The 26,718-nt window shown below is 56.1% G+C and overlaps 3 protein-coding genes across 4 annotated transcripts; 1 reads left to right on the plus strand and 2 right to left on the minus strand.

Moving 5' to 3' along the window:
• Window positions 1-4,058, minus strand: LOC149307857 (protein/nucleic acid deglycase DJ-1-like). Of its 2 annotated transcripts, XM_089534528.1 has the most exons (6): window positions 3,894-4,057; window positions 3,690-3,791; window positions 3,532-3,591; window positions 3,141-3,210; window positions 679-765; window positions 1-429 (listed from the first exon to the last, which is right to left on the minus strand). In XM_089534528.1, exons 1-6 carry the CDS (start codon window positions 3,987-3,989, stop codon window positions 269-271), a joined length of 576 nt encoding a protein of 191 aa, XP_089390654.1. In that variant the 5' UTR covers window positions 3,990-4,057; the 3' UTR covers window positions 1-268. The 2 variants fall into 2 exon arrangements, with proteins under 2 accessions (XP_089390654.1, XP_089390655.1); XM_089534529.1 differs by lacking the exon at window positions 3,532-3,591 and having other exon boundaries at window positions 3,894-4,058.
• Window positions 4,059-4,146: 88 nt separating this feature from the next.
• Window positions 4,147-8,670, plus strand: LOC149307858 (tumor necrosis factor receptor superfamily member 9-like). The gene is made up of 7 exons (XM_089534527.1): window positions 4,147-4,281; window positions 4,706-4,762; window positions 4,892-5,038; window positions 5,144-5,216; window positions 5,802-5,917; window positions 6,292-6,423; window positions 6,834-8,670. The coding sequence occupies exons 1-7, from the start codon at window positions 4,230-4,232 to the stop codon at window positions 6,968-6,970; spliced, it is 714 nt and encodes a 237-aa protein (XP_089390653.1). The 5' UTR covers window positions 4,147-4,229; the 3' UTR covers window positions 6,971-8,670.
• A 150-nt stretch (window positions 8,671-8,820) lies between these two features.
• On the minus strand, window positions 8,821-12,784 carry LOC149307859 (uncharacterized). The gene is made up of 7 exons (XM_089534530.1): window positions 12,584-12,784; window positions 12,227-12,333; window positions 11,997-12,059; window positions 11,384-11,527; window positions 11,000-11,118; window positions 10,574-10,674; window positions 8,821-9,964 (listed from the first exon to the last, which is right to left on the minus strand). The coding sequence occupies exons 2-7, from the start codon at window positions 12,323-12,325 to the stop codon at window positions 9,801-9,803; spliced, it is 690 nt and encodes a 229-aa protein (XP_089390656.1). The 5' UTR covers window positions 12,326-12,333; window positions 12,584-12,784; the 3' UTR covers window positions 8,821-9,800.
• Window positions 12,785-26,718: the final 13,934 nt, after the last annotated feature.

The raw sequence follows: 26,718 nt of genomic DNA on the forward strand, positions 1-26,718 counted from the left end.
TTCCAGGGCACAAGGTGCCTATGGGGCAGAAGCCCTCTTTTATTGAAGGTGAACAAGACTGATAATGGGGAGAAGGGTTGTGGGTGAGGAGGCAAGCTCCATTGTGGCATCAAGACACCCTCCCTCCCTGCTACTGGCAACAAAATTCACTAGTTGGCTCCAAAGACAGCTGCCATCTCCACACCGAGGCAGCCACCCCTCACCATGATACTCTTCCTGTGCAACTGGACTGAGGCGGCTCTCTCAGTGGGGGGCAGGCAGGGTGCCCCTAATCTTTCAACACCAGGGGAGCCTTCACCTGGGCGGCCACCTCCTTCCCCAGCAGCTCTTCCACAATGGCAAGGCCAAACTCAAAGCTGGTGCCAGGTCCACGGCTGGTCAGGATGTGCCCATCCTTCTCCACACGATTCTCAGAGTACTTGTAGTGGTCTGAAGAAAAAGAAAAGGCCGGCCTCAGGGACAGAAGACAAACAACCCAGAGGCACAAAGGACTTTGCATGGGCACCTGGGGGGCTCCTAGGTCAGGCATCAATTCTGTTCTCCAGGACTTATGCCTTTGGCATCACCCAGCTGCTCACGGAATGGGAATGTGCGGCTCACCAGAAATCTGCAGAGAACTATGTTTTACTAAGCACACAGAAGGTCCCCCCACTTCCCCCTGCCCCTTTGGGCACTTACCTCCACTCATCATCTTGTCCTTGGCCAGGGGGTGCGTTGTCACTTTCCTTCCGAACCCTATTCCATGCGCCAGGAGAGCCGTGGGACCTGTAGAGAGCCACAGGGAGGAAGGGCCGTCACATGCAGGTGCACACTTTCCGGGCATGGCACATGCAGGGGACACAAGGAGGGGAGCCAAGGGGCTAGTGTGCATTTCAAAGCCTCCAGATATACTATTAGAGTTCAAAAATCCTCAGGCTCAAGAAACCAGGTTCAAGACCAAGCATCCCTTGTAATGATCCACCCCTCTCCTGAACATTCATCTCTGAATGAAAGCATACAGGTGTCTTATGCTACAGTTCCACTTCTAAAAAGACTGCATAAAGCGGGAAGGAAGTGCAAGGGCCAGCTAGTCCACTCCCATTCTGCCATGTAGGAAGACACAAATAAAGTACTCCTGGAAGACATCCCCATCCAGCCTCTCTTTAAAGACCATGGCCAAGCAGGGATTCGAACCCTGGTCTCCAAATTATCTGATTCCCCCCCCCCCCCCGCAAAAAATATGCAGCAGCTGCTGTTGCTCATGTTTGTGATGGCAGCTTCTGCAGCCCCCAAAAGTGCAGCTGAGGGCCTCTGGCTCCATGGAGGAGAAAGAGGAAATGGAAAGCACACCAAACTGGCTGGATTTGTAGCTGATTCAAAGGAGATTCCAGCCCCCTCCCCACAATCTCTAGCATCAAATCGCTAATGCCAAAAATGACGACACACACTTTATCACTTCAGCTTCTAATACCACCAGAGGAGGTATGGCCAAACCACGGAGCTGATGAAAGCACCCAGCGGAAAGCATGATAAGGCTTTTCTGGGTGTGCAAATTCCTGTTTATGCAAAAGAAGGAGGAAGCCCCTTTTGAGCTCAGCTCAAAACCTTCTGCAGGGGAAAAAAAAGCCAAAGCCCTTCTCAGGCCAAGCTGGGGCTCCTCAGGTCTCGGGGTGTTTGAAGCGGGGCTCCAGGAATCAGACTATCAGAACCATCTGCCAGAAAAAAGCCAAGAGGAAACCAAAGCCACAGGGAAGGAAAAAACGTTTCTCAGCAGGTAGCAAACACCCACGGCCAGCTTCCGGGCTGCAAAACAAGACGTCAATGGGGCTGCCTGAGAGAAGGTTGCACCACGCAGGGCAAGAGGGCGGATGGGGGCCACTGGGGGTTTCCAGCTCAGACCCACCCCATGTGCCCCACCCCCAGCATCACACACTGAAAGCACCTATATGGGCCTGCAAATTGCTAGCTCCATTGCTAGCAGCGGAGCAGTCGCCTGCCACAGGCCCCTCTGGCACCATTCCCTCTGTGGCCAAGTTGTGGGGGGAGCACTCCCTCAGCCCTCCCTTGGACCTGGGACCCAAACAGGGAGGGGACTCCCCTGGACTGCCAAATACCATTGCCCCCCATTGCCCTTCTTTCTCCCTGGGAAAAGGCCTTTCCCCAAGTGACCCAAGCCCATGGGTCACAGCCTCTGGGAGCGAGGAGGGAGTGGGGTCCGGAGGAGGCAGAGGATTCTGCTCTTGAGAGAAGGAAGCTGGTTCCTGGGAGGAAGGTACTGGGGGGAAAAGAAGGCTCCATCTAATGGCAGTGGGGCATTGCCTATGTGTGTTTGTGGGCAGTCAGCACTGCCAGGCCTCTTTCATCTGCCATCCAAGCCCAGGAGGACAGCAGTGACCGTCATGGGCAGCATTCTGCAGCAGTGCAGGGACATAGCCAAGGAGGGGAGGGGTCTTGGGGTCTGGACCCCGTCCCTTCCATTAGAAAAATGAATGGTGTGTGCTGCTGCACCGCTGTACCCAAGCCCCATTATAATGGTGGCACTTAGTCTGGACCCCCCCCCTTCCTAAAATCCTAGCTACGTCCCTGAGCGGTGGCCAGAAGGGATCTGGTTACCCCCCCCCCCAACCTTCCCTGCCCAGATGCTGCCCTCCATCCAGATAAGCAACAGAGGAGGAGGAGGAGGAGTAATCCTAGCCTGGCAGCATCCAAAGGGCAAAAGGTACCAGAAGGTCACGCTGGCACAAATGGCTGCCTGATCAGCCAAGGGAGTGCAAGGTGGGCCTCTCAGCCAATCTGGCCAATGAAGGAGGGGGCTGGGGGGGACCCACGGCCAGCTAAGCCCCTTCTCAGAAAGTCTCCTGTTTGCCTTCTGCCCCAAGGCCTCCTCCTGGCACACAGACCTGCTTTGCCTCAGGAAAGAGGCAACCTAGGCATCCGGGGCCTCAAGCTCTCCGCTATCAGCCGGGCCCCCGAAGGGCAGAGAGCAAAGCCTCCAGTCTGATAACAGGAACCGGATCTTTAGAAGGCTCTCCTGGTCTCAGAGTTTCCACTGAGCTCCCACGCTTCCCTTGGGGCTCCCCACGGCCGCAGCACCAGCTCAGGAGGGCCACACACATGGACCCTTTGCCCCCCCAAACCTTGTGGGGGTCTTGGGGCCCCACCTGCGCAGATGGCTGCGATCAGCCCTTTCCTGGCGTCCTGGTCTTTCAGGACTTCCTTCACCGCAGGAGACTGCAAGGAAACAAACACGGGATGAAGACAGGACTTCGTTGCAAGCGGCAAAAGCGCGCAATCGGCAGCACATGGGCCCTTAAAGGGAAAAGGAAGCTGGGGGGGTGCACCCAACAAGGAAAGGGGCCCAAGGGATGTCTCCCAGAGCGCCAGTCGGTCCAGCTCAGCCCACGCCCCCCAGGAAGAGAGCTAATGGTTGGGGGGGGTCAGAGAGGACCCCCGGGGCCCTCAGGTGCCTTTGTGCCCCCCAAGGGGCCCAGAGGGGGGGTTGTGCCGAAGAGAGAGGGGGAGGGGCCAGGGCCTTGGCCCCTCCCTCTTTACCTGGCAGAGGTTCTGGGCTCCCAGGTTCCCTCCGGGCAAGAGCACCACGTCGAAGGGGCCCTGGAAGGAAGCAAGGAAGGAAGGCCGAGAGAGAGCCGGATCAGGGGCAGCCCCGGTCGGCCGGCCGCCAGGGAGGGACCCACGGGCCCAGAACCCACCTGCTTCCGGGCGTCCTCCAGGCTGGCGTCCGGGCAGATGAGGACGTCGCGGCTGCACCGCACCGGGCCTTTCCCGGACACTCCGGCCACCGTCACCGAGACCTAAGAGGAGGAGGAGGAGGAGGAGGAGTGCTGCTCAGCCCAGGCCCCAGGCCCCAGGCCCCAGGCCCGCCTCCCTGCCTCCCCGGGCGCCCCCCCACTGACCCCTGCGCGGCGGAGGAGGTCTGCGGGGATCACGGCCTCCATCTCCTCCGCCCCTTCGGCCAGAAGCAGCAGCGCCCTCCGCGAAGCAGCAGCCATCCCCGGCCGCCTTCTCCTCCTCCTCCTCCTCCTCCTGGGTCCTGCTGGGACTCCTGGCTCTCAGTCTCCGTCGCTGCCTCGGCGGCGCATGCGCAGGAGGAGGGGGCGGGGCCAGGGCCACGGAGGGGATGCCGGGAGCGGTAGTCCTGGGAGGTTCCTCCAGTCGCCCCTCCGGGACGACGGCAGCGCCTTCCTGGGCGAAGGCTGGGCCCGTTCCTCCGCCTTCCTTCGGATTTGCTCATGTCCTTTGTACGCCGCCTTCCTAAAACATCGCTACAGCCTGAGGCCCAAGGTGTGCTGTTGCTGCTGTTGCTGTTGCTGTTGTTGTTGTTGTTGTTGTTGTTGTGTGACTCGCCAGGAGCCCCCTCCTCCCCCTCCCTCTCTCCCCGGGCGGGGATCCCCTTCTGCCGCCGCCCGTCACGTGACCCTGCGGTGACGTCCCAGCGGGGACTCCCTCCCTCAAAAGCGCCGCTCTGCCCCTCCGCCCGACAGAGGCCCCGCAGGAGATGGAGGCCGAGGGGAGGCTGCCTGCCCTGCTCAGGCTCATGCTCATGCTGATGCTGCTGATGCTGATGCTCCCGGGGGCCCGGGGCGGGGGGCGAGCCTGTCCCGAGGGTGAGCGGGGGAGGCGGCCCCTTCTTCCTTCCTTCCTTCCTTCTCTGCCTCCCTCCCTCCCGGACTGACCCTTGCCTTCCCCGGCGGCGGGGCTCTTGCAGGGACCTTCCGCGCGGACCCGGAACCCAACGGCTGCCTGCCCTGCGACGTCTGCGACCGTGAGTCCCTGCCTCCCTGCCTCCCTGCCTCCCTTCCCTGGGCTGCCTCCTCCTCCTCCTCCTCCGGGGCCGCTGCCTGGCTGCCTCCTTCCCTCCAACCTCTTCCCCTCTTGGCCCCCGATGCTGCAGAAGGCCGGACCTACCGCTCCCGCTGCAACGCCACCGCCAACGCCGTCTGCCTCTGCCCCCCGGAGAGGAACTGCGGGGGCAACGCCTGCCTGCCCTGCCAGGACCAGGAGGGCTGCCCCCAGGGAACAGAGCCCAGCCCCCGGACAGGTGAGTGGCCCTGGCCAGGGAAGGAGGGCGCCAGGCTCCGGGCCAGGCCCCGCCAGCCAAGCCCGGCCTCCCTCTGGCTCTCTCTCTCTCTCTCTCCGCCCGCAGGCTGCCAGAGCTGCCCCGAGGGAGCCTTCAACGCCCGCAGCAGGAGCAGGGACCCCTGCCGCCCCTTCAGCCGGTGAGTCCGACGCCCCCGGAGCCAGGCCTCCCTCCTCGGACTCCCTTGTTCCCCTTCTTCAGATTGGAATGGACTGGCCGGGTGGGATAGTTGCTGACCAGTGGTCGCTTTGGCCAGGGATTTCCTAGCCATTTCAGGGGCCCATTGCCTTCCTCTACACAAGACACCCCTCATGAATGTGCCGGGCGGCAAAAAAGAGCCCTCCGCAGCCATGGATTCTGCATCGGCAGATCTGACCCTCCCTGGCTTGGAAACATTGCAATTTTAGAAAATCCGGGCAAACGGTGGCCTTGCCATTTGACAAGGGCCCCAAGGGACAGCCCCATTGCGCCTGACGGAGTCTGAGGGCCACAGGCTTTGGGGGCTGTTCAGGAAGGCCTAGAAATCAAGACTCAGCCTCTGAATGAAATGGCCATAGACAGGAGGATCACAGCGGCACACTTGCCAAAAGCCACACAGGATGCGCCAGCGCCTCGTTGATGCTGAGATTCTCGGCTGGAGGCTGGCTCTCTTGGCGCAAAGGCTACTGCCGGACTGAAGGTGCCTTTCTTGGGGGTTTCCGTGCCCCTCTGGGCTTCCCTGCAGGTGCCCCAATGACCGGATCCTGAAACCTGGGACCGAGAAGAGCGATGTGGTTTGCCAGCCAGAGCCAACCCAGCCCCCCATGCCAACCACGGGGGTCTCCCCCATTAAGACGACAGGTATCAGTGGTGATAGTGTCATTATTATTAACAGCGATGACTCCGGCTGCCTCCCGGCTGCCCTTCAGAGTCTCCTGACCCAGCAGGGGCTGCGGGTCCATGGCCCCCTTTAAGGACCACCAAGACCAACGCAGCCCATGGCACCCCCTTCCCAGCTCCTGAGCCCCTCCTCAGGCAGCATGGACTCTCTGCTGCTTGGGCAGCCTTCAGAGTGGCCTTCAGGAGCCAGGAGCGTGCCCAGTTCACAGGGCAGGGAAGCAGTGGCTGCTTCTGCTGCTCTGGCGGGGCGGGTGGGTCTGGCATCCCCAGAGGCAGGCGCAGAGCTCTTGGCTCTGGCAGGGCCTGGGCCGGCCTCTGAGATGCATTCTCCTCAGCTCCTCCAGAAACAGATGGCCAGATGGTCCCCATTGCCATGTCCGTGGCAGCCCTGCTGCTCTGCCTCCTGGCCCTGTGCATCTCCTGCCTCGTCTTCAGGTCATGGACCCAAGAGAAGTCCCAAGAAGGAGGTAAGGCCAGCCTGCCATCTGCTTTCTTTCTTGGGGACCGTCCTGGGGGTGAGCACCGGCCCTTTTGACCCACAGGAGCACGGGGTGTAGCTGCCCCACACCTCGGCTTTCAATTCTTGGAAGAATGGGCAGCTCGTCCTCCCCTCCCTTTGGTCGGGCGCTGGCTTCCCTGCCCCAGAAAGATCAAAATGAGACCTGGCAGCCCCCAAGGGGCCAAGGAAGGGCCCTTGGCGGTTCCCCCTCCATGGGTCTTCCCTGATGTAGGAACTTTTGGGTGATGCCAGCTGGGGGCTCTGGGTGTGAATCCTGGGGGTCTGGGCTGGGAGGACACGGCAGGGTTGGCATGGGGCCCTGATCCTTTCTTCCCAGGACCCCACAGCTGCCTCTCACGGCCTCTGCTCTCCCCACAGGGTCTGCCTGCCGTGGTCAGCCGGCCCAAGAGGTGGACGACTGCAGCTACTGCTACCCAGAGGAAGAGGAAGGCGGTGATGGCTGCAGCAAAGCCTCTGGGGCAAAGTGGGAGCTGCTGCTTGAAAAAGTCCCCTAAGGAGCCCCCCTAGCTCTGCTCAAGGGGCCTTCCTCAGGAGGGAGGATCCTTCTACCAAAGGAAGAGGGGCCCAAGAAGAGGAGCCCCATAGGAGATCTGTCTTAGATGCGAGAGGGAGTGTGTCTGGAGGGGGTCCTTGAGCTTCATGGGGCAGAGGTTCCTCCTTCTGCTCAACCAGAAAGAGGGGTTCTTGGGCTGCCCCCACCTGAGACCTCCTCCTCCCTTGGGCTCCCACTCCTCTCTTTCAGGACTGGAGCCCCCTCTATTTTTTCTAACCCCATGGGTGGGCCGGCCTTCCTTCCTTCCTTCCTTCCTTCCTTCCTTCCTTCCTTCCTTCCCAGGGGCTGCTTTGCTTGGTCCAGACCTGTTCTGGAGGCTCCAAGTCCAGATTCTTCCAGACTGCAGATGCACCTTCAGTCCTGGAGAGCATCTGCACTCAGCAGTTACAGCAGTTTCATTTTGCTTTAGCTGTTATGGCTCCTGGCATCTGGGGAGGGGATGTTCAGAAGCCTCATCTTGTGTATGTAGATATGTTTGCGTATGTGTGTGTGCATGCTTCCTAACTGCAGGGGATTCAAAAGGCCCCTTCCCAAACTGCAACCTCCCCACCACCACCACCATGGAGTGTCTGGACAGATGGAGCCACAAAGGCGGGTCACGTGCCACCAAACTGCCACTTTTTGTGAGTGCCCTGGGCTTTCAGGGAAGAGAAAGTGCCAGCTGTTCCTGCCAACGCCACCAATGTGGTCGTGCCATCCTCTGTCATGGCACATGGCAGTAGCTCTGCCCCAGGTCCTCCTCTTGTCTGGCTCTCTTCATTACTGGGGGGGGGGGGGCATCCAGGGGACAAGGCCCTGCTTTCAGGTTTCCTGAGCCCCTTGGGCACCAGTGCAGAGCCCCCGTCGACAGAAGGCCCTGTCCGCTCTCCCTTCCCCTTCAGATACACACTCGTTCCATCCCTGTGAAAAGGCCAAGAGTTATGACTTGCTGCGGTGCTCTCCTTCCCACCTCTTATATGAGTCTGAGTCGGCTCTGGTGGTTGAGCCCAGTGGAAACATCTGGTCTGTGTGCTTGGAGCCAAGAGGCGGGTGACGACAGTGGCTGTGGTGGCATGTACCCTCTCACGCCGCAGAACCAGGGCTGATGTTCACCCACCGCAACCGGAGGAGGAAGCTGGAAACATTTTGACAGCACCAGAGCCTCCTCTCCTCTGCCGTCACCATGGAGGGCCATAGACTTTCCAAGCCGCCTTGAGAAACTGTGTGGCCACCAGTGAGGTCTGTGTAGTGTGTGTGTGAAAATCCTGCCCTCTCTGAGAAGGTCAGGGCTGCTGGAGAAGCACCACCTTGTGCCTGTGATACTGCAAAAGATATGCAGAAGTAGTGCTCTTAAAAGAAAAGGCTTCCAGAAGTGTGATCTTGTCCTAAATTTTATATGATGTGATATTTTTTTATGGATGGAGAAAGAAGGAAGTCTTGTCAGAAGCCCTGCGTGCCACTTGTTGGGATGGGGACTCTCTGGGGGCTCCTTGGAGAGAAATAAATGCTTCCAAGGAGTTGCTGGTGGCCGTTCCATTCCTCCAGTTTGACTTTTCCTCGGACCACCTGCCAGGGCTGTCCATCCTTCCAACAGCCCAGACTCACCTTGGCAAGCGCAGCTCTTGCAGGCCTCCCTCCTGGACCCTCCTTTGGGGTCCTTCTAGTGACCAGTGTGTGTTTGTGGGGAAGGCACTGACCCCCCTTCCATGGCTGCAAAGGTCAGTGACCTCTCTCAGTGACCATTCTGCGAGCGTCTCCCTGCGAACATGGGCAAGAAATGTGCAAGAACTAATTCTTATATAAGGGCACCTTTATTTTTTTAAAAAAAAATATATGCACGCACAAGCATAGAAAAGACATAAATACACAGAGAGAGATTGAGAGTAAACTTGTTTTCCAGAAGAACAAAGCAAAAAGGTTTAGCACCAGATGCAGCTGCTTTTCTTATAGCCCACACTCCACCACCACCTCTAAGTGTGGCTGGATTAGAACCTCCATCATAACTCCAGTCGGCATGGCCAATGGTTATGTGGGTGATGGGAGATGTAATGCCCACAGCATCTTTCTCCAGTGCTTGAAGCCAAAGGGTTGCTTCCTGAAGGGGAAGAAGGCAGCCTGGAGCCCCCCTTGGCCAGCTGGCCCAGGGCTTTTGCTTATGTCCTCCACTGAGCCTCAAGTACGGGACAGGAAAGGCTTTCATGGCCCACATTTTGGGGTTCCCAGCTATAATGGGGTGTCCCGGAGGCTCACAGGTGCGGAAAGCTGCTGGCAGGCTCAGGAAAGCCTCCCTGCATTTTGTTGCCCTTTCATGGCAGGCAGGCAGGAAGGCAGGGGACCCTCGTGTGGAAGCACATGGAGGCTCCACCAGTAAACATTGGCTGGATGAGCATTGCCCTCCCAAGGGGTCCAGACCCAGTGGTGGGGAGGCTGTGAGTGGGCTGGCTCCTGCCTGACGATGCCCTCATGCCCCTCTTGAGCAGAGATGGAGGCTCTCTGTTGGGAAATGTATGCTATATCCCAACACTCTCCCTGCTGGAAAGAGCTTGCCCACCTATGTGCAGCCCATGTGTGCATGAATGGAGTTCAGAACAACCCCCGCTGAGAGGTGCTCATGTGTCCTTGGACCCGGAAGGCAGGGGAGGGACCTAGCAACAGGTCTCCAATCCAGTTCTTTTGACCTGCTCCCCAAAGGCAGCCACATCCCCACCTTTTGCTTCTGCTTTCCTGGAGTCTCACCCAGAGCGCCTGGGGCAGGAGGCTCCTCTGCTGCCAAAGCCCCTGCCATCAGACCCTCACTGCTGCTTGCAGCCTTCCCTCTTCTCCCTGGACTTCTGTTGGCCCACATTTTCTGGATGTCGTTTTGTTGGGGACACAAATGGAAGGGCTGCAGTTTCCTCCAAGCAGTTGAAGACTCTGTCCACAGGGAGAGGGCTGCTTGGGGCAGCAGCAGAAGAGGCTGCGCAAAGGAGGGAGAAAGAAGAGAGCATGGCTCCAGCTGCCCACCTGGCAACACCCCACCTCCTTCCCAATGGCCAGTTCTCTAAAGGCTGCCTTTTAAGGGGAGAGTGTTGAGGAAGATGGTGTGGGGGGCCTGTTGGAGAAACCCTTCCCTCCTGCAGCGCCAAAGGTGCCCTGGGCACAAACCACGCAGAGGTCCCCCTCCTGCTGTGCCCCCCCCCCCCAGTGCCTTGGTCTGCTGCAAGGTGCAGAGTTGCCGGGTAAATGCTGGATCCTGACAACCGCAGGAAAAGGGCAGTTGTTCCTCTGCCACCTTCAGCAAGGGAGGGTCACAGAAAGCACAGAAGCAGTGCCTGCAAATCACCAAGAGGCAGGGAGAAAAGTGGGACCGCAGCGCTGCAGCTGGAGGCATCCAGACCAGCCATGTGGGTTGTTTTGCCCTGCTGCCATGTGTGCCACAGTCCAAGCACCAATGAAACCCTTCTCAGATCCCACACAGATGCCACTCCAGGCCACCATCAGCAGTGAGGGAACCCTGCTTGGAGCAGAGCGGCACCTCTCCCTCCCCTTCTCCATGTCTGTCCATTCTTGGAGATGATGGGTCTACCTTGGGGACAAAGGGCAGAGGCCTCAGAGGGAAGGCAGTCCAGTGCTTTGGCTCTGAATGTTGGGTCCAGATCTTCAGCAATATTTCGGCAAAGCAGCCGCCTGAGGGAAAAGCAACAATGTGAGGCAGCTCACATAGAAGAAAGACCCTAGCCACAGTTGCATGACAATAATAGGGCTGTGCGCATCAGAGGAACAGATAATAGTCCTTTTCCTGAGGATTCTAGGTTCCTCGATGGTGCACAATACCTGAGATGCCAAGTACTGGGGGAGATTACAGGGCAAGGACCAAATGTTGGCATTATTGGAAAATCTCTGTCCAAGTCCCCTGATAGTGCATCCTAATTCCTAAAGACAAGAATTGGGTTCAAGGTTTCCAATTTCCTCTCCCCAAAGGTGCCCGCTGTTGTGCGGTACACCAGCTCACCCCCTGCAGCCAACTGTGTGGCCTTCTGGCGTGGGCCCCTCCAGTCTCTCCAGGGGCTGGACCCAAATGGCGGTGGCTCCGGCGGACATGAGCTGGCCCCTTTGGCTCTGCTGGGCCTTCTGGAAAGGGCACCAGAAGGAAAACCAGGAGGAAAAAAAAGTCAAAAGTCAGACAGAACAGAAAAGCAAGAGCTCCACTGCCCCCCACCCCAATGACTTAGGATCTGCCTTCCAGCCCCTAAATTGGCTGATTTTGGCAAGGGCTGGATGGCTTCCAAAGAGAGCTGCCTCTTTCTGAGGCTGAGCCTCCAGTCAAGGCGGGGCAGATAGAGGGCTCCTCCTTGCAGGAAGAGGCAACTACTTTGAGACACCCCCCCCCCATCACCTCTTGGCTGCAGCCGCCACTGGGCCCCCTCTGCATCGGCTGGGTGAGATGGTGTGGGCCCTTGCTGCTGAGGGCTACCAACTCCTGGCTGGGCTTCCTCCAGTGTGCTTTCATCTCCTGGCCCTGGATGTAATGTGCAATCTCCTGGAGGCAGGGAGGGGGATACATGGGCACCCACATCATCCCCATTGCCTCCAGAGGGCTGGTGGAGATGGCCTCCCCATATGTCTTCTTGGTCTCAAACACCGCCGCCCCACAACGAGGCCTAAGGATGCCAGTCTTGGGCTCAGATGCTGAGAGCAGTCCCTTCTGGGACACACTGCCAGCCCCACCCCAGACTTTTCTGGGTCCCCCCCCCCCCCCATCTCCAAAGGCCTCCCAAAACCAGGAGGTCGGTCAGGGCTCTCAAAAAGGCTGTGAAGGAGGCAAGTCCATGACCAGCAGCCCCCTCCCCTGACCCCCCCTCAGCTTGATCCTTACCCCCCCAACAAAGCAGGAGAGGGCAGGCCTCCATGACCAGCTGCCAGGCAACCTCAGTTGGTCCCTGGACCCACAATATCCCCCTGGGAGCTGTCCAGCAGTCTGCCTCTTGGTCTCCCCTCCTCCCTCTTACCTCGTCTTGTGCTACTTGGGCGGCTCTGTAGTCCTCTCTCTGCTCCTGGCTCCTCTGGGCTCTCTGCAGGTGGCAGGGGGAAAGGAGTCACACCTCATGGACCCTGGCCCACATCGCCCTTCTGCCCCACCAAGGAAGCCACAAGGCCTCTGGCTGCTTGGGCTGCAGCTGCCCTCTTGTGCAGCCCCTTTCCTGCCCAGAGAGAGGGGTCAAGGGAGGGATCCTCTCACCAGGCGGCTCCACTCCTCCTCTTGCAGCTTCCTGGCAAGGGCCTCATCCTGCCGGAGCTGCTCCTGGGTCTGGGCCACTCTCCGACCAAGGGGCTTCATCCTACGCACTGAGCCCAGACAGGGAGAAAGGCAATGGTCAGAGAATGAAGCGCATCCCTGAGGGGACAAGGCCCATGGGACACATGGCTGCCCTTTCACAGTGTTTGTGGCAGGTACACTTTCTGTGGCCTGCATGCACAGGGATTGGGGAGGGGGCCTGAGGAGAGGGCCCCTGAAAGGGCTCCTGAATGGGGACAGGGACCCTTGCTGGCCCCCTTGGGGCCCTGGACTTTGAAGAAGCCCCTGTGGGTCCATTACCTCCGCTGCCTTGGCCGTCCCGATCCTGGCTTTCAGACGATTATCCTCCTCCCTACCTTTAGCAAAGCTAAAGGCAAATCCACCTGGGCCTAAACTGCTCTGTCTGCTCCACCTGGGAGGAGTGCAAACAGGTCCAGGCAAGTCTGGCAAAGGCATCCCGGCATCCCGAGCCAAGCCACAGCCAGGCAGACGGGCGTGTGGGCGGGCAGGCAGGGGCCTGTCTGTGCCAGCCTCTGCTCCACCATCTGCTCCTCCCCACTCTCCTCTCATACACTCAAGACTCCAGGTTCTCTCTTAAGACACCTGTGAGGGCTGCTGATCCCAGCAGGAAATGTTCAACCCCAGCAAATCCCCCACCCATATCTTCTGGGGGGCAGTCAGGCAGGGCACCTGGGGCTGGCTAGGAATAAACTGGCAGGCCACTCTGCAGGGCACCTGGTCCCAACCCAAGGGGAGAGAGGGAGCCCAAATCTCCAATGGGTCCCCAGCCCAATTGAAGTGCCTCTGGCCATGGTGCAGGGGGTACCTGGCCTCCTTCCACCTCCTTCCTCCCTCGGAGTCTCTCTGCTCCATCTCACTTTGGACGGCCCCATCCATCTTCTCCCTTGGAGGGTTGGGGGAAGGAAGGGCAGGGGGAGGCACCATTTATGGGGCACGTGCCACGTGTGGCTGGTGGCAGAACAAAAAGGGCACCCCAAGGGGCCTGATGAGCAGAGGGGAGCCCCAAGGCAGGCAGCCCCCCAGAGAGGGGGCAAACGATGGAATCCAGTGCTGGGGAAGGGACTGCTGCCCCACTTTGCCAGAGCAGACTCAGCCAGACTGGCCTTCTGGCCCTGCAGCCAAAAGGGTCTGAATAATGGGGGCAGGAGGTCAGGGGACCCTTCTGGGCCTGACCCTCTTTCTTTTCCAGCAAGGCAGGAGGGTCAGCTCCATTGCCTGCTTTCCTCCCCCTCCTCTCCGGGGTCCATGTCCTGCTGCCTCCCCTCACAAGCCCAGTGGTGGTGAATCAGATATTGTCAGGCCATGTGTGTGGAGGGAGTGGGTCAGTGTTTTTGCAATGGGGGCAGCCTTGACGTCACATGATGAATCACCAGAACATGGAGGGGGGGAGACAGAGGGGGAGTGCCTCTTGCATTGCTGCCAAGAGGAGCCAACCTTGAGAACGTCCCCAAAACATGGCTAGCTCCTCTGAGGGGGAGAGAGAAGCCCCTCATGAAAACCAGGACGCTTGGCTCCAGGGGTGAGCCAGGACTCCATTTAATTAACTTGAACAACAAAAGGAGCAGCAAAGACGTCAGTGGCAGCCATCCAGGCCTGGAGGTGCCAAGCCCACCCCCCCAAATGGGAACAGAGAAGGACCCACAGGAGCAAGGTGCCGTCTTCGGAGGGTGCCTGAATTAGTGGGTGCCTCCAATCTGGGCTCCCTGGAAAGAAGGAACCAGGACAAAAAAGTGATGGAGCCAAAGGAAGGGAAGGGGGGGAGCCCAAAGGGGGAAGGGGCCAAGGCGTTGCCCTCCATCCTCACCCCACATACTCTCCTACAGGCAGCGGGCCAGAGCTCAATCTTCCAGGACTGCAAAATCCCAACACATTGCAGGGCAGAAGAGACAGAAACCAAGGCACACATTGAGCCTGGGCCCCCGGGGAGCCCCCATCCCCCCTTTGGCCAACCTGCTAGGAGCCCCTCGGGTGGGGAGAGCCAAGGTTGCCCCTTCCCAGCACAGCCTCAGGCCGACATCCAAACTGTGGGTGGGCAGCCTGGGCCTCTGGGCTATTTTTGCAGCCCCCCGCTATTAGGCCAGGCAGGAGGGAACGCATATTGGAAGGGGGCTCGCACCTTGAGATTGGTTGTAACATCGAGAGGGTGGGCTTATGTGTTTGTGCTTGCATGCACACACACACACACGAGTGTGAGTGTGTATAAGGCAACCAACAAAGTTTGTGTGTGTGTGGTCTAGCATATGCTGTGATTGTGCAATAGAAATGTGTGATGCAGAAGTTACAAGCGCAGGAGGGGTCCCAGCTGGTGCCAGAGCCAAAGATTTGAGAGAGACTGGGGGGCGGGAAGGCACTAGATGAGACGTGAAAGGGCCTGGATTTTCCAGGGGAGAGTGGTGTTTTCATTTGGCGGTTCCCTTCTGGATGAAACCAGCCTGTATGGCTTCACAGCCAGTCCCCAAATGTGGACAAAAGGGGCCCCATGGCGTGTGGGTTGTTGCCACAGCGTGGCTCGGCTGGCAGTCCCTCTGGCCCTCCATTCGGCTCTTTTTTTGGGAGTTTGGAAAACAACAAAAGTCCCCCCGCCCCCTGGTTCTCCTGCTGTGTTTTGTTGTGACCTGCAGCAAAGCTTCTAAAAAATAACCTGCGTGCCTTGCTGTTATTTATCTCACATTCTGTATAACTTTGTGCTTTGCACTTTACACTGCTGCATAAATGTTAGCAACAAATGTAAGCAAGGAAGCATCACTGGACAACTGCAAAAGTTGTCTGTGTAAGCTGAGAAAGTGGAACGGAGTGAGGTGGACCTCTGTTCCCAGGCTGATGGGCTCTGGAGTCCTTTTTTTGCAACATTAACAGTTGTCCAATGGAGTGAGAAAGTTAGCTTGCATCAATGACCTTGCTGGATACGCTTTGGTTACTTATGTAGTTTAACGTTTAAAGATAGGAAAAGAGTAGCTCTTGCTCTTGCTGGCCAGCCTGTGCCCTCCCCATGGTCCACCACTTGCCTGCCCTGCCCTGCCCTGCTTCCAGCCTCGGCCTCCCTCCTCAGAGCTAGCAATGCTGGGCAAGCCCTCTCCAAAAAGCTGCCACCCCCCCCCCCGACGATACTGGTACTAGAATCACTGAGAGGGCCAGATGCGGGCAGATGTGCCCATGACTTCATCTCAATGCTTATTTTCTTATCACGGGGAGAAGGCTCCCACAGGAGCCTCTGGGGGGGATCTCCTTCATCCGTCTCCCCAAAGGCAGGGCAAGGGGTGGCAGTGGGGCTGCCATGGGGGCCCTTGCCATTGGCTCTTGCCTTGTGTCAGGCCTGCCCGGCCCATCCATCAGCCTTGCCATCCTCTGGCCATCACTGCCAATGACACATCCCCATCCTTCATTAGAGTGTGATTTATAGCTGGAAGGTGCTCTCAGATTTTTATGTCCAATTTATAAACTTTCTTACTCCCCACCCTCCTCCTTCTGTTACTGCGTCTGTCCGCTTTGTCCATCAGGCAAGGAGACGGGTAATTTATTGACTGAAAACTGCGTGGAAGGATGACATCAACGCACCCAGTGCTGCGGCGTGTGTCCCGCCTGCGGACCAGGCGCCCATTGGAGGAGCTGCTGGGGTGGAGGTGGCGGGCGTCACCGGGCCACGGGGGGAAGAGGCCATATAGGCCCAGGGTGGGGGCGACTTGGGGAGAAGCCACGCCGGCTGGCCAGGGGTCCCAAGCCAAAGGCAGACGCTGAGTTCGAGGCATGCAGGTGGGCAGGATGGAGAAGCTGGGCTGGATCTGCCTCTCCCTGGCCAGCCTCACTGGGCCGGTCTGTGGGGCGCTCTCCCCTGTGGCCATGACCAGAGACCTCACCTCTTGGTCCCCGGGTAAGTAAGAAGGCCCTGGCCCTCCTTCTCGATCCTCTCCAGTGGCACTTCTCCACTGGAGTAGAAGACCCTTGGGCAGTGGGAGGCTTTTTTTTAAAATCCAAGTGACCCAGGTGCCTATGACCCCTGCCCAATTGTGGAGGGGTGGTGGGAGACGTTGGGGACACTCAGTGCTGTACCCATGGGAATGCTGGCACTCCCAGGGCAGGAGGCACTTGGAGGAGCTCAGGCCCCTCTGTTGGGGATGCCACCCAAGAATGAGGCTTCAGGGCTTGGTACACCTTCCTTGTACCCACCCCTCCCTTGTCAATGCCAGGCATGAGTCGTGTGGAAGTATCCATTTCTTAAGGCATCAGCTGCCCAGCTTTTCACCTTGATGCCTAATCATTGTAGAAGGGCTCTCTCACCAGCATCCTTGGGCCAAGTGAAGGAGCAAGCCCTGAGAGGACAGATAGGAAGAGCTGGCTGGGTGCTTGACAGACAAAAGGGAAGCCAGAAGGCCTCTGTGGGTTGTTGTTGTTGTTGCTGCTGGTGCTGCTGCTGCTGCTGGGGTTTCCATTGCAGAGGTCTCAGCCAGATTAGCCCTCGCTGCCAAGAAAACCCATTTTGGGGGCCTCCCTTCTCCCAGAGGCTGAGGGGCCCAAAGTGCTCATTCTCCACAGGAAGCCTCTGACTCCTCTTGTCCCCAAACAGCACCTGACGGAGAAGATGCCAGGCTTGGTCTGGAGGAGCTGAACAGCCAGAATCGGGGGGTCCTTCGGCAGAGCCTGGCAGCACTTCTGGGCCTCGAGGAAGATGATGACCCTCCCAGCAAAGCAGGTGAGACCAGGAGACCCCTTGGCCACCTCTCCCTCCCCGGCCAGTCATCCTGGGCAAGTCTGTTCATCCAGCCAGCCCCCCTCTTGCATGTCTCCTCTCCCCAAAAGAGCCGCTTGGTCATCCCTCTGCCTCCCTTCCAGGTCTCCGGCCAGACAGCTTCCAGCCAGAAAGCGTCAAAAAGGTAAGAGGGAGCCGCCACACTAGGGGCCAAATCCTGTCTGCTGGACAAGGGCACCTTTCCAAAAGCACCCCACTGATGGCCGTTGGCAGCCAGCTCAGTTGGCACTTAGGTAGCCAGTTATGGTTGGGGAGAAGAGAGGCTGGCTTGAGCCAAGTCCCTGAAGACCCGTGACCCTTCGGGGCTACTGTGGCTACTACTAGTCTCTTAGTCCATTGGCTGGACATCCTGAGAGTTTCTTCCAGAGGAAAGATCTGGCTGGGTCAGAACTGCCAGTGGCTCATCCCTTCTTGGCCAGGTGGCATGGGAGGGTGAGGCTGGCAGGAGAGGAGGCCATGTTGGCTGCACTGGTCTGAGATGGGAGATGCCCAGTAGGGATGGAAAGGAGATTTGTCATTATTAATTCCCAGGTTGAAAAACAGGTTTCCCAACAGATGGGAAACTTGGTTGAGAAGAATAATGGGCTAGCAAGAATATTCATATTGCCTGAAATATCATGGAAAGACATGGCTCTTTGTACAAAGACATGTTTTCTGTGCAGCAAAAACATCCCTCCACACCATTTCAGGGTGTTCATATGTGGGAAGAAGGCTGGGGAGGAACATCCGTTTCTCCAGCAGTTAAAAAACTACCCCAGTTCTTCATCTTCACATGCGAGGACAAAACAGTGAACCATTTGCCTCCTCTTTAGCCCAGCATTGCCAGCTGGCTTGCCCCTCCTTCAGCCCCTCTGCAGGCTGGACCCTTGGTGCAGGGACGTAGCCAAGGGGGGGGGTCTTGGGGTCCAGACCCCCCCCATTAGAAAAATGGTGTGTGCTGCTGTGCTGCCGCACCCAAGCCCCATTATAATGGTGGCACTTAGTCTGGACCCCCCCCCCTTCCTAAAATCCTAGCTACGTCCCTGCTTGGTGGGTTTCTCTTTGTTGTCTGCTTCTTTCAAAATGTGCCCACTAAAAATCCGCAAGAGCCTGTGTTTGGCATGAATGGGCTCCACTCTTTGCTACTGGTTCCTTCTCGAAGGGTGGTTTGCCTCTTTGCAGCCCTTCCTGGCCCAACCTGACCTCTGCCCCCTCTGTCCTCTTCTGCTTCTCGCCCTTTTTTTGCCCAGGTGCTCCTCACAGGCCTCCCCCGGGCCATGCTCCTGAGCCGCTTGCTGGCGAACAACAGAAAACAGTACAAGAAGCGTGGCAACCTCTCTGAATGCTTCTGGAAATACTGCGTGTAACCGTCTGGGAGCAGCAGGTTCTCCTCTGGCTGGGCTCTCGGCCCCGGCCATCCCTCCTTAATCCATGATGTGATCAAGAAATGTGTTCGATCTCTGCATATAGACCTGTAGCCTCTCAGCCATGGCTGAAATAAATGACATCTGAAGTGGCAAAATTGTCCATGCTCCTGGCTGTCTGTGGGATGAATAAACCTCTGCTTGGTTTTGCTAAACACCTTGTTGGCCAAGTTCTTTCTTCTCCTCCCTGCCAGGGCCAGCGGACACATGGGTGGGCAAGAGGGGTGGGCATCTGTACCTTTTCTTCCCAGGAAGGGTGAGCGCTTCAGCCAAGCAAGTGGGCCCTTTGCCAAGGAGGGGGCCCAGACTGGGCCTCTGGAGCCGATCAAGGGCAATGAACGCTTTCATTCCCTCCTCCCAAAAGGGCACGGCCATCCTCATCCAACACGGTGTGCACACATGTGCTTCTAGGAAAAGTCTGCCCCCCCTTTCCTGTGAAAACTACCCCTTCCTCCATGACAATCCATAGTAGGAAATGACTCAAAAGATGGCAACATGGCAGGCTATGCCCATCTCCTCTATGCCCTCCCCGCTTGAGAACGGAGCCATTACGAGAGACTGGGTGGCCCTCATCCACACGCTTGAGGTGCTGCCAACACATGGGCAGAGCGCATGCCCCACACTCATCCGGTGGGAGGAATGAACGTGGGCAGGAGCAGACTTGCCCCAGGGATCCCTCCCGGCTGAGAGGCAGGTGAGAGGGAGGAAAGGGGGAGCATTTGGGAGCAGACCCCTTGCCTTCCGGGGAGCAGCAGGGCTGGGTCTGCTCAGGACTTGGATGGGGCCATTTCAGAAAACTCCGAACAAGCTCCACCAGGAAACGAAAAGAACCAACCCCTTCATGTTGCACAAGGAGGGCCAGGAGCCTGCCATTCAATTCCTTTCTGCAACATTCCTCCTTTCTCCCTTCCTGGGGCCCAAGGTGGGCTCTGAGTGGCAGGATCCGCACCTGCTCCAGTCCACCTTTCTCCCTCCCTCCTTTGCTGGTGTTGGGCAGCTTTGCCAGGGGTGGGTGCTGCATGCTGGTGGCCTTCCCCTTTGCAACCCAGGGGTGCACTGCCGCCAGCTCTCCCTTCCGCTCCTCAGTGAAGCATGGCTGCTGCTTCTCCCGGGTGGCCAGCTTCTCCCCGTCCTCCAGCAGCACCTCCTCCTGGATCCTGGATGGGGCAGGAGAGGGTTAGGTGGGTGAGCATCCCCCAATGCCGCTGAACTCCCAGACCCAGCTGAACAGCCTCCCGAGGAACCTTCAGCCCAAGTTTGGCTGGGCTGCAGCAGCACAAAGGGCACGAGTGGCGCAAGTGGCACACCACCTCCCCAACTGCTCCACTGCCACTCAGATCTTAAGAGCTCAGTGTGATGCTGAGTAGGAAAGCTGCAGCCATCACAGTAATCCCTAATCTGCCAAAAGCTTCCACCCATTGCTTCTTGGCCTTTCCTCTGATGCAGCTTCTCTCTCAATCTCCCTCACCTAAAAAAGGCCTTAGAGGAGATTAGGTCACACATGCCCCCCACCCCTCATGACCATCCAGCCTTTCCTTTGGAAGATCCATGTGGCAAAAAGCCAGGCAGGAGGCCATAGCCCCCTGAAGCAGGAGTAAATCATGGGGACTGGCTCAGGCCAAGGACCCCCAACCCATGCATCCCCCCCCCCCCCCAGCTGGCTAAGCTCTTCCTTCCCTCTCCTCCTTTTCTCTTCCTCTTTTCGAGGCTGCAAAAAGGAGGCATCATGGCTGGCCAAAGACCCGCTGCTGCTGTCTCTGCAGCCGAATTGTTAACTAAGCCTTGTGTCTAGAAGTTACTGCAACAAGAGACAACCTTTCATTTCACAAGTCCTGGCAGAATTTGTGTCTAGAAGTTACTGCAACAAGACACATCCTTTCATTTCACAAGTCCTGGCAGACTGGCTCTGGCCTAAGCCTGCAAGCAAACACAGCCAAAGCGAATGGCTACTCAAAAGGTCAGAATCAATTCGACAGAGAGAGAGAGAGAGAGAGAGACATATGTGACATTTGGGAAACATGACTTCTGATCCTATCGGCTGTCAAGCGCTCTGATGGTTATTTATTTGGCTATTATTCCTACTGGAGATTGTGCACAACAAGTCTAGACACACAAACTGAACACTATAATGATGCCAACAGGAAGGAATTGCTGAATCACTGTAAGCAGCATCACTATTCTTAGAGAGCCTCAGACAAATTGTTTTCTTAAGTCAAGGACACAAAAAAGAATCTTCTCTGGGTTTATTTTCCTCTGTTCATTCTCTATTTCTCTCTCTCTGTGTGTGAGAATACTGGAAAAGGCTGCTATCTCCAGATCTGTTGATTAATTTTGCCTTAGCAAACAAGAGGAAGTGGAAAGTCAGATGCTTCCACACTCAGAGGATGGCGCTGCACATGCAGCCGATCTGCTGAAAGGACAGGAGCTGGTGCCCGCTGTTCCTCCTGTCATCCCCACTGCTGTTGTTGCTGGCGGTATCTGGGTTGTTGCAGTATCTGGGTTAAATTTTGGGACAGCACAGTGTTAAGTACAGCACCAGCAGTTCACATCTTGGGCCTTCCTCCTGTAAGCCTTCCAGCTGACTAGGCCTCCGTGTTGACACCCATAGCTGGCACCAGAGCTGATGCCAAGAGATGTGGGCCTCTGGGGATGGCAATGAGAATGGCTCAGGTGTGTGTGTGAATGTGCATGTGAGGAGGGGAGGGTGTGAGTGCTGGCGATGGCAACGTTGGTCCAGGACCCTCCCACCACCCTTGGGGGCAGAAAGACTGGCATTGCCTCCATCTGTGTCTGTCTGTCTGCCCACCCCCAAAGACTCACCACTGGGCAGCACTGTCCCTGGAGCCCTGTGGCCCTCATCCAAACGCTGACTGTGTGACTCTATGTACAGCTGCTGACCCATGTTCTCCCATCCATTGGCATCTGCAAAGACCTGCTGCGGCGTCACTTGAGGGGGCAAAAGGAAGGCATCATGGCATGGTCAGGCTGCTGGCCACAGGAGAGGAGCCTCTGCTTCTCCTCTAGAAGGGCCCAACCCCATTCCTGGCAGCAGCTTCTCCAGGCAGAGAAGGCAGGAGAGCAGCCAGCCAGAACTGACAGTGGACCCAAGGCCTGGCTTGGATGGGCCAGCTGCTCCGGTTCTTGTCCTTTAGCTCTTAAAAGCCCTGAGCTCCGACTGCTGCCAGCCCAGTCAAGACCCCAAGGGGCAAAGCACAGAGACTTCACCATCGGAAGAGTGATGCTGTCATTTGGTCCCATTGCCCTCCTTACTAGTTAATGTGTGATACACAAAGTTCTATACTTTACATGAACACATTTCTGACATTGTGATGGCTGCCCATTGCATCTGACCAAGAGGGCAGAGAGGGACTTACTGGTTCCCTTGGCCTTTCCTCCATGCAGTTTCCATTAGAGTCTCTGGAAGAAGCAAGACTCGATGTCATGTTCGTAAGATCCGCTGCTACCCAGGCTCCCATAACTGCTAGAAGTGTTGCTGATCAGGCTTCTTCCTTCCTTCCTTCCTTCCTTCCTTCCCTCGAGGCTCCCCTCCATCCTCGCTCTGGGGCTATGGCATTCTCTTCCCCGGGAGCCACCGCTATCTGAAGGCGGCCCTGCTGCTCCCTCTCTGCGAAGCCCATGCTTCCTCCTCTTCCACCTTGTCCCATCATCCACAGGCACCAAGCCATTGCTGCTCCCTTGAATGCCCCCCCCCAAAGCCTGCCTTGGGAAGGGCCCTCTTGAGTCTGAGGCACCTTAGGCCCCTGGAATGCCTGGGGCTTGCCTTGTCCCCTTCCCCATGAAAAAGTAACTTCTCCAGGTCTTGGTCAGCTCCCACCCCCAGGACCGTCGACAAGAATAGAAATGATTGAGGAGCCTATTCAGCTAATGCACTTACTTAACATACATCCAACATGGGACCCAAGCCTGTTTAAATTCGCACTACGGACCTTAAGAGACACACTCCATCCTGTAATTAAGAACCACACGTAACAAGAACTTGCATTTTAGACTGAACTGTGAAAATGTGTACAGTTAGCAACTAAAGGATCTCCTCCGTTGGTCATAACTGGACCCTTTGAACTGGTGAAGCTGGTGCCCAATGGGCCAGACCCCTTGCTCTCTTCCCATCAATGGCAAGCTCTTCTTCAGAACTGCTTTGCCCTACGAAATGGCAGAGACAGGCTGCCTCCAGCTCCATCCCAAACACAACGTCAGATGATGTGGGAAACAAAATGTCTGCCCTGGTCGGGGTTTCCACAAACAGAAAAGTGTTGTTGTCATTGTTGGGCTTTTTTGCAGCCCAGGCTCAAGCTGAAATGAATCTTTTTTGCTTTTCCTTTCCAGTTCCCACAACGGTGGGAGAAACATCACCAATAAGAAAAAAAACATCACCAATAAGGAAGGGAAAACACACATTTAACGCTCCAGTGGAACCGAACAACGGAATCAGCTCAAAATGGCCATTGCACCTGTGTCAAAAATGAGTGGAAGAGTCCCTTGGCAATTTGCATGCCAGCATCTCGCAGTTCTTCCTGAAGTTCTTGTCTTCCGCGATCATAGCCTCCGGAACAAAAACAGCGATTACTCTGCTCATTTCCTCTGTGGATTTCCATCTTAATGTCACAATCCTTCCACCCCACTGAAAAAAGGAGGGAGAGAAAGAGAAAGAAAACATGCCAGAAGAGACTACAAATCCGCTTTTATTCAACTGTTACAAGGAAGGCACCTTTTCCTGCTGCAGGCAATTAATTCCAGGACGCTTCTCTTCCTGCTGCGGATTTATTCACTGAGAAGCCGTCGGATAAGAAGAGTGTTAGTTAAAAATCGTGGTAAGTGTTACAAAACCCAAAAAACCCCTCCTGTTTTGTTAAGCTCAAAATTTAGACAATTAGTGTTAATATTAATTGCAGTATGATTGACATGACAATAGCACTTGTTATGAAGGAAAAGCAACATTTCATGTGTCTTCAATCATCAGCCTGGTAAAGCTCCCAGCCCCTCCAAACTAGCAAGATGAGAAATCTGACATTATTATAAACATGTTTTTACAAACAGAGGGAGGAAATGGCCAACCCAAACCCCCAAAACACAGCCCTGGGCCTGTTTGACTTTAATGGTAAAGCAGCCTTTTGCCATTGCTCATGTCTGGAGGCGCCCCGAAAACAGACTGGGAACAAGGGGCAAGAGATGGCAGACGAACATTCCCAAGACAGCAAACTAAGCAAGTTGGTTTACTTTTCAAACACTGCTTTTGCAGACACCCTCCCCATCATCTTGCTGGGAGTGAAGTATTTCTTGCAGCTTTGGCTTTTACAGGAGGACAGCTCCTCCAGAAGCTTTCATTAAGTGCATCCAGGGTTATAAAAAGATTAGGAATACTTTGTGGCATTTGTTCAGGTCAAAGCAGTAAGGCACCAAGTTGTGGCAGTTTACCATAAGAAAAATAGGAACGGTATTGTGCAAGTGTTTTTTCTTTTGTCTGAAAAATTGTAAGGTATCTTTGGCAGTTGTTAAGTGCTAAGCATGTGCAGCACCATCCCGTCGTAATGTAAAAGCTGTGTGAGATAGGCAGGGCTTGCTGACGGTAGCCAGACAAATAGGAAGGTACTATTAAGGCCACAAAGGTGACTCCAAATGGCACAATGGTGAGTGAGAGGGTGACCTCTTCCACAAAGGCACTAATGAAAACTGGCACCTGTCTCTTTTCCAAGCGGCAAAGGCAAAGGATACTCACGGGACATTAAAAAACAGTACATCCCGGAAATTGCCCTTTTGTCCCAGAAGAGACTGTCTTACGCTTTCCTCTCTAGCTCACACAGCTCCCAGCATCCCCAGCCCACCCAAAATAACATTTACAAATTGAAGCATGCCACTTAAATAAAGGCACACTGCTGATGAACTACAAAAGGGTTAATGTGTCAATCCAAAACAATGCTTGATTTGCGCACCGTAGGAAAGCTTGACAATGCAGCAAGTTATGATGTCGGAGCCTGGAGTTTCTCGCTGATAGCTTCAAGTCCAGGGTTTTCCCCAGTTGCTCATGAGGACGTACTCCAAACTGTGTTTAAAAACCACATAAAACAAGATTTTATGCCTTAGCACTGACCTGTGAAAATATGCCTAGTTAACAGCTAAAAGAACATTCCCTTCACAAAAGATGTCTTCCATTGACCATGACCCTCCAAATGGACCAGACCTGTCATTCTCTTTCCATTGGTAACTTTCTTCTTCAGGGGCTTCTGATAGCTTTCTGGGAAACAGCTTTGGCCTACCAAATGGTAAAGCTGTTCTTTTCATGCCATGTGAGCCAGGTCACCTCTGGCTCAATCCCACAGCATAGCATCATACAATGTGGCCTGAACCTATGCGATATGGGATGAGAACAGTGGTCTTCCTGGCGGCTGCTCTGCCATCTTTTGCTCTACTCTATTCTGCTCTGGTCAGGCCCCACCTGGAATATTGTGTCCAGTTCTGGGCAAAACAATTCAAAAAGGATGTGGAGAAACTGGAGCCATGTGTCCAAAGGAGGGCAAATAAAATGGTGAAGGGTCTGGAAACCATGAAGCTCAGGGAGCTGGGGATGTTTAGCCTGGAGAAGAGAAGGTTAAGAGGTGATATGAGAGCCCTGTTTAAATACTTGAAGGGATGCCAGATTGAGGAGGGAGCAAGCTTGTTTTCTGCTGCTCTAGAGAATAAGATGGAAGCTCCAGGAAAAGAGATTCCGCCTCAACATTAGGAAGAACTTCCTGAGAGTAAGGGCTGTTTGACACACTCCTTCCTCGGAGAGTAGTGGAGTCTCCTTCTTTGGAGGTCTTTAAACAGAGGCTGGATTGCCATCTGTCACAGGGAGTGCTTTGATGGAGAGTTCCTGCATGGCAGAAGGGGGTTGGACTGGATGGCCCTTGGGGTCTCTTCCAATTCTATGATTCTTTCCTTCAAGGCTAGAATGGCTACAAGGCCTTCCTGCGTGGCTCACATTCCGACTACAAGGATGTAGGAACAAATAAAACCACTTTGCATGCAGCTTTTATGAAGAGACCTTGATACCCAGCGGATCCATCATTAACCTCTCTGCTCCAAACAGAAACTGTAAACTACTTCAGTATTCTGGATCTCTACTTTAAAAACCCCAGTGCAGCCCAGGGAGAGCCATGAAGCACACTGGAAAGCAGGGCCACAACTTTCCTGCCTCTGAGGTGGTGGCGGCAGCGAAAAGAGAGGGCTGCTAGCAAGGGCATAAGTGTCGCAAGGAACGCTCCCGGGTGTGTTGTTTTGCACCTTGGAGCAATGTGAAAAACTTACCAATGATGATGATTAAGAGGACAACCACCACAGCTATTAATATGGCCCACATCTGGAAAGGGAAAAAGAAAAAATGAGTATGGCACCAAGTGTTTACTTCGGGAGACAGAACTTGCAACTTCATTTTTGGGAAAGTCCTGTAAGAATGTAAGAGGCAAGCGACCTCCAAGGTGACAGAACTTGTGGCTTGGAGTTGTTCTTCTTTTGCTTTCAAAGAAAACACTATAAAACAACCCCAGGCCACCTTACTACAGACGCAAGTCCTGGAAACCTTCCAAATTCAGACTCGGTTATGTCTGGGGCTTGGAAATGTGAGCGCAAGAGCAACGGATCTTCCATCGCAAAGTCTTTCCTGTGGAAGCAGGGACACACCCGCCACTCACACAAAAGCAGCTGCACAAACACAGGAAGTCAGGGCACTTTTGTGCAGAGGCCTAGGAAGGCCTGTGGCAGGAGGGCAGTGGCTGCGCAGGGCAGAGCAGAGCCGGGGGCTTCTGGGGCACGACGCCACGCTGCCTGCGGGCGATGCCCCGCCAACCACCCACCGGCCCTCGACCTGCAGGAAGGAGGGCAGGGGGCCCAGTGGCCAGAGAGGGCCCTGAGTGGTGGAGGTGGCCCACCTTGCAGTTCTTCCACCAGAACTTGCGCTTCAGCTTGGCGGCGTTGGTCTCGAACTGGGCCGCTCCCGCTTGCAAGGCGTCCGCCCGGTCGTCCAGCTCCGAGAGCTTCTGGTCGCGCTCCAGGACCTTGTCCACGTTGACCCTCATGATGTCCACCACCTGCGGGGTCAGAGGTCAGAGGGGTCACCCCAGGCCCTGCTGCCCTCCCTGCCCTTTGCCCCCTGCCCTTTGCCCTCTGCCCTTTGCCCCTGCCTCGTCCACTTGGCTCTGCGTCTGCTGGAGTCGGAGGCTGGGGCCGGAGGAAGAGGAGGCTGCTCCGGGGGCTCCGGTGGTCGACCTGAGAGA

Source organism: Sceloporus occidentalis, unplaced genomic scaffold, assembly GCF_023333645.1.
Source record: "Sceloporus occidentalis isolate IW3139 unplaced genomic scaffold, rSceOcc1.0.p SCAF_8, whole genome shotgun sequence".
NCBI classification, from domain to species: Eukaryota; Metazoa; Chordata; class Lepidosauria; order Squamata; family Phrynosomatidae; genus Sceloporus; species Sceloporus occidentalis.

Bases quoted from the DNA above. Each gene is read 5' to 3' on its own strand.
- LOC149307857 (XM_089534528.1), bottom strand. From the start codon at position 3,989: ATGGCTGCTGCTTCGCGGAGGGCGCTGCTGCTTCTGGCCGAAGGGGCG. The intron at 3,211-3,531 runs GTAAAGAGGGAG...GTTTCCTTGCAG, and splicing joins GAGCCCAGAACCTCTGCCAG to TCTCCTGCGGTGAAGGAAGT. The intron at 766-3,140 runs GTGGGGCCCCAA...GGCTCTCTACAG, and splicing joins GATCGCAGCCATCTGCGCAG to GTCCCACGGCTCTCCTGGCG.
- LOC149307858 (XM_089534527.1), top strand. From the start codon at position 4,230: ATGTCCTTTGTACGCCGCCTTCCTAAAACATCGCTACAGCCTGAGGCC. The intron at 5,217-5,801 runs GTGAGTCCGACG...GCTTCCCTGCAG, and splicing joins CCCTGCCGCCCCTTCAGCCG to GTGCCCCAATGACCGGATCC. The intron at 6,424-6,833 runs GTAAGGCCAGCC...CTCTCCCCACAG, and splicing joins AGAGAAGTCCCAAGAAGGAG to GGTCTGCCTGCCGTGGTCAG.
- LOC149307859 (XM_089534530.1), bottom strand. From the start codon at position 12,325: ATGAAGCCCCTTGGTCGGAGAGTGGCCCAGACCCAGGAGCAGCTCCGG. The intron at 11,528-11,996 runs GTAAGAGGGAGG...CCCTGCCTCCAG, and splicing joins CCCAAGTAGCACAAGACGAG to GAGATTGCACATTACATCCA. The intron at 9,965-10,573 runs GTAGACCCATCA...TCCTTTGCGCAG, and splicing joins CTCTGCCCTTTGTCCCCAAG to CCTCTTCTGCTGCTGCCCCA.